General features: G+C 32.8%; 1 protein-coding gene across 1 annotated transcript in view; it reads left to right on the plus strand.

The window, feature by feature from the left end:
• The window catches only part of LOC114049648 (bifunctional glutamate/proline--tRNA ligase-like), a 70,765-nt gene extending 65,001 nt beyond the window's left edge, over window positions 1-5,764 (plus strand). The window contains exons 32-33 of the mRNA XM_027870923.1: window positions 3,750-3,814; window positions 5,393-5,764. Of these exons, the coding sequence (XP_027726724.1) occupies window positions 3,750-3,814; window positions 5,393-5,543 (216 nt within the window). The 3' untranslated portion in view covers window positions 5,544-5,764. The remainder of the gene's footprint in view (window positions 1-3,749; window positions 3,815-5,392) is intronic.
• Window positions 5,765-6,000: the final 236 nt, after the last annotated feature.

The following is a 6,000-nucleotide window of genomic DNA, read 5'->3' on the forward strand; positions in this document are numbered from 1 at the left end:
TTCTGTCATATGACCATACGATGACTATACTACCTATATCAATGAAAGAGTGTTGAGGTCAGCCCAGCTGACCAGGGGAAATTTGGGTTTCTCTTTTTCGTTTCAAGAATGTGCATCCAATTTGTTTTCTTTGTGTTTAGTTTATTTCTTTTTTTTTCTTTTTTAGTTTATTTCTTAAAACATTTTCATTTCCTTTATTGTAGAAATAATGTCTCTAGGTTACATTTAAAAAAATAATCTTTTAAAAATGTTGAATGAGTTAATAAATTAGCTTATAGGGCAACTTTAGTTGTCATGGGAATAATAACCGTGGCTTTCACAGAAGTTAATAATGTGCAAGATAGCTAAAATGTCTTTTAAGACTAATAGAAGATAAGCCATTGTAAGCATTTCAACTCCTAGTTTAAGGTAGACTGCAACTTAATTTCAGGTACAGGTCCAAAGAGCATGTTTTAGGCACTAAAATTTTTTGTATTTTCTATTCCCTGGGCCCCCTTTCCTGTCTCATCCCCATAGTGTTTTAAGAGGTGGTAACCATCGAAAAATCTCCAAGACTAGTATAAATATAGCTGTTGTACTTTTTTTTATGAAGTTAAAAAGAACCTTTACAGATAAAATAGAATTTGATCATTGTTAGACATCTAGGTATTCTAGTATTTGATTTTAAAATTCTTTTTTCCCCAAACTTCTTAAAATCTGATTGTGCTTGGTTTGCTTTTGAGAGTTATTCCAGTGTAGAATGCTTTAATTAACTGAACTGTTATGCATTTTAATACAGATCTCATAAGTGTATATGTTTCTACTGAACTCATTCAAACAGATTTCATTATACATTTAAATAAACATTGATAGAGTATGAATGTGCTCTCTATTCCTAATTTTAGGTAAAATGCACACCATCATTATATCTCATGTTTAATATTCCTCACTACATACACATATAATGTATAAACATGTTTGCCTTTGTTACAGTGGTATTTGTTTTTTATGTATAATTTTAAATGTGTCTTTTTTAAGAACTTAGTGTGGTGACATGTCTTTGCAACATTTCCCATTAAAATAGTTTCAGTGAACTATAACAATTGCTAATGATGGAATTTTTCCAATTTGTTGTTAAATTAAGCTTTAGTGTGAACCAGAAATCTTTTAATGACTGAATTAAAGTTAAAATTATAGTAACAATAAGCTTTTGTATAGCATTTTTAACTTAATAAAATGCTTTCTGGACAACTCTGTAAGTTGTTAAATATTATGTCAACATTTTATAGATAAGGAAACTGAGGTTCACACAGTTTGTCATTTGTCCCTGGTCATACAACTAGTAAATCTTGAAATTGAATTCAACCTAAAAATTTATATTATTTCATGGCAATGCATAAAATTTATATTTTACAATATATTCTGGATAAGCTATTATACAGAATTTTTTTTTGTCACTTCAAAAATTATAACATGTTTAATATTTTTTAAATTGTAGATATTTTGAACAATTTAACAACAAAAGTACTAGGTGAATTTTTGCTCCTTGTTTTTAAGATGAACCTGAACTTAAGGGCATAGTGATTGTTTCCTTAAAATTAAGGAATGTAACTGCCAACTGGAAGTAAAACTATTAAAATAATTGTTAAAATAGTATCAAATAAAATATTAAGCTAGTTGCTGAATTAACATTTTAAAACAAAATACATAGGAATGTATTTCCTGTAGGAAGAGATTATTTGTAACTAAACCTTGAACAGTTTTCCTGTCACTGTATAATTAAAGATGATTGGCCCTTCTCCGATCTTCCCCCTTTTCTAATTCATTGTAAACAATGCTTTTTGTAAATGTTAGAGTTTTTAATCCTTTTTGTTTGAGTTGGTGCTAATGATTTACCAAGTATCAACACAAAGGGGGCAAGTTTCACTGTTATCTTAGCCCAAATACTCGCATAGTTTGAGTTTTAATTTTTCACTTCAAAAATCATTTCATAAGAATCTATTCTATTTTTAAATTCAAGGGGAAAATATTCTTACCAGAGGCAAAATAAAATTTTATAATTAAATTGCATTTATCATGAATAGTCGACTCAGATTATACGAGGTCATGTTATTCAGGTAGAAGTTGATCAAGCATTTCCATTTCAAATACTGACGAATTGTATAATGCTGTAGATTAGTATAGTACTATTTATTTGTTTTGTTGAAATTCTTCTTGAGGTGGAACCTATATAAAGTCCGTTACTACTAATGAGATAATTAATGTGCTCTGCTGATAATACATAGTTTAATTTACTTTTTAATCTCAGCAGAGAAGCAATTTATGTAGTTGTGAGTATATTGTTCTTAGAGTTAGAAGACTGGGTGGGGACTGCTCCATTTGTTAATAACTGTACTTGAATTGAAGTAAGTCATTTAACATCAGGTTTTTGATAAAATTTTTATAAGACTTTAAAGGGTCTTTGTGAGCAACTGCATTGATTGGCCTTAAAGTGCTATATGAGTATGAATTATTGTAATTATTATTGTTTGTTGATAAGGTATTAATCTCAATTTATATTTACTATGCATTTCAGTAGGGAAGTCCCTTGAAACCTAAACACTTAACTAAATGCTTTGTACTGGCACAGTTTAGAGTGTTGCATTGTCCTGGGTCTGTTAGGAAGACAATGTATACCTCCTTCCCAAAATGAAGAAGTTGATGTGGATGATCTCTAAGTTCCTTTCCAAGTGATGATAATGATTATTCTTGTGCTTGTAGGTTTGCTTTATTTTAGGCTAACCTATTGTTATGGACATATGAAGGCAATCAAAAAGAAAAAAAAACAAACAAACTAGAAGGGACTTCTTAAATTGGCCTCTAACCCAGCCTGTAAATTTTACATATGAGCAAATAGAGTTCTTCATTTTAAAGACCAAGGGTGCACAGCAAATGAATGGCAGAGTTTGCATTAGAACCAAGACCTGGTAGAATTTGAAATTATAATAGAATTCCTTTTTTTTAGTTCACTATTTATGGGATGCAGGGAGAAATAGTTAGAAATGATCATTCCAAGGGAAGTCTGCCACATTCTGTGTCTCAATAAAATGAGGTAGTTGGACTACATGATCTCTAAAATCTCTTTTAAATCCAGATCTTATCTTTAAAAAAAAAAAAAGCATTCCATATTTTTTTTCCCATTTTTATCACTATAGCTTTTTAGGTAAATGAAGCCAGAATTTTATGATATAGTAAAGAAATCCCAGGAAGTCCAAAAGTCACAACTTTGTGGTACACCTGAGAGAAGAGCTTGGGTCTACTTGCAGCCACTTTGTTCTTTTGTTAGATCACTGTTTCCTAAACGTTGTTTTGGGATATTTGAAATACTGCAGTCTTTAGTGTGTTATTTTGTTCTAGGTTTCTTTGGTCTCCTTTTCAATTTTTGATCTGATGGTATGTCATAGTAACTGTTGTAAAGAAAGTAAGAATGGTGACTATATGTATGAATGTGAAAATATATGTTTATATAGATGAGGGGGAAAACAGAAGGCGCATAGTCCCTCCCACCCCACCTTCTCCTTTCCTCATATCTTTCCTGATATGTTCTAGCAAGTGTATTATAAAGGTGTCATGAACCTGACTGTGTCATGACACCAGGTTGTAATAACAACAGAACCAAAACCAGGTTGAGAAATACCACTTTATAGTTTTAAGTGATTCAGTATGAAATTAAATAAAATGTTTTATGGAACACAGCAAATTACAATATTTTTTTCTTTACCCCACCTTAGATTGCTCAGATTCCTTTCTGTGGGGAAATTGACTGTGAAGACTGGATCAAAAAAACTACTGCCAGGTAAACTTAAGTGCAACTTAAAAGTGCAAGTGATTTAGAAATGACTTTAAATATTAATTCTCCTTCAATATCAATTCATGCTGATTTAGCACTTGTTGGGGTTATGTATTTTTGTGTGTTTGGGATCTGGTTTTAAGCCTTCTTATGATGTTAATTCACTTCAACAAAATAAAAAGGCTCTGACTGTATGTATAACACTGCTAAGCAGACACTGAGCCTGGCTTCATGGAACTTAGATGTCATCAGTACTTCAGATGAACAAGATTATTCCCTCACTGTTTTTTTTTTTTAAACAGAGGTGTAAATGTCAGCATTATAAATTAACGTTTAAATCCATAATGTATAATATAGTAGTCCATCAATGAGAATTTATTAAGCACTTACTAATTTCCAGATACTCATAGGCACAGAGAATACAGAGACAAAAATGAAACAACCTTGCCCCCAAGGTGCTTACATTCTATCTGGGGAAACAAAATGAGCAAATGTAAATAAATTTAAAATACAAAGTCAATACTAGGTGGTTTCAAGTAGGGTTGGGCAGCACTGGTTGCTTGGGGGAATTAGGAAAGGCTTCACATTGGAGCTGGCGTTGAACTTTGAAGAAAGTTAGGGATTCTGATGGGCAGAGATGAGAAGGGAGTGCAATCCAGGTTTACAGGACAGCTATACAAAGGTATGGAGACAGGAGTTAGAATGTAATGTGGGAGGAATATCAAGTAGGCCAGTTTGGGGTAGACTATAGTGGCTGGAAAGGCAAGCCATTTTATGAAGAGTTTTAATTTTAGTGGACCAGGTATGACAATTGACACAAAATTTGTTTGGTCCTTCCAGGTAGTCTTTAAATTTTGGTCCTTCTATTATTAAGAGGCAAAATCGTAGAGGCAATAGTAAGCAAATGCCTCTTTAATAGTGTAGTTTGGGTTTTTTTTTTTTTGTTTGTGTTTTTGTTGTTGTGTTTTGTGAGGCAGTTGGGGTTAAGTGACTTGCCTAGGGTCACACAGCTAGTAAGTGTCAAGTGTCTGGTCTGAGATCGGATTTGAACTCGGGTCCTCCTGACTCCAGGGTTGGTGCTCTATCCAATGCGCCACCTAGCTGCCCCCTCAATAGTATAGTTTTCAAAAACCTGTTGGAAATCATGTCTATTTTTTAATGTCCAACTCAAGTGTCACCTCTCCTATGAAGCATTCCCTGAGCATTCTTAAGCAAATGTGACTCCCTAAATCCCCATGGCTCTTTATTTGGTCCCTCTCATATCACATCCTACTTTGTTTTATAGTTATCTGTAACTTGTGTCAACTCTCTTATGAGATTGTGAGTTTCTTGTGGATGAGGGCTTTGTCTTACTCTTTTCTGTGCCTCAACAGCTCTCAAAAACTTACCACAATGCTTTGCCTAGTAGGCACCCAGATCAATATTTCTTGAATGAAGTTGAGCTATAATATGATCATTATTGTGTTAACTATAAAGAACTTTTTAAATTTAATGTGAAAAACCTTTGTATTCTAATTCAAAGTAGTAGAGTTGTCAAAATAAATAAATGAAAACAAGTAAGTGAAATTCTTTTTGTTATTTCAGAGATCAAGATCTTGAACCTGGCGCCCCATCCATGGGAGCAAAAAGCCTTTGTACACCCTTCAAACCTCTCTGTGAGCTGCAGCCTGGAGCCAAGTGCATCTGTGGCAAGAAGCCTGCCAAGTTCTATACCTTGTTTGGTCGCAGTTACTAGGGAAAATAGCTACTGCTGAGCTTCTTAAAACTTTTTTTTTTTTAGATAAGAGTGACATCTTCTCAAAAATAACCAGTTTTGTGACTTTTTAAATAAAAATTCCAAAAGCATAGTCAGAAGAGACAATGTTCAAGGAGGAAGAAATCATCATACTCTTAAAATAGCAGTGATAAAGACTTTTCTGTAAACAATTCTAACAATAAATATGTATTGTGATCATATGTTGTTTCATATTCGCATTTATCTGGAGTGTTATTTTCTTTGAAAAAATTTTAATGAAAAAATTAAAAATTTAAACACATTTTTAATGTGTCCACAGTATTTAAGTGGACATTTAATAAGTCTTCCAGAAGTCCCTGGATCACATTTAAGAATTTGATTTTTATAGGTGGCTCTGAGGCAGGAATCAGCACTATGAGGACTAGGATTGCTGCTTCCATTATCTCTGGTTGGAATT

This window comes from Vombatus ursinus, unplaced genomic scaffold (genome assembly GCF_900497805.2).
Source record: "Vombatus ursinus unplaced genomic scaffold, bare-nosed wombat genome assembly UNPS02014798.1, whole genome shotgun sequence".
Lineage (NCBI taxonomy): Eukaryota > Metazoa > Chordata > Mammalia > Diprotodontia > Vombatidae > Vombatus > Vombatus ursinus.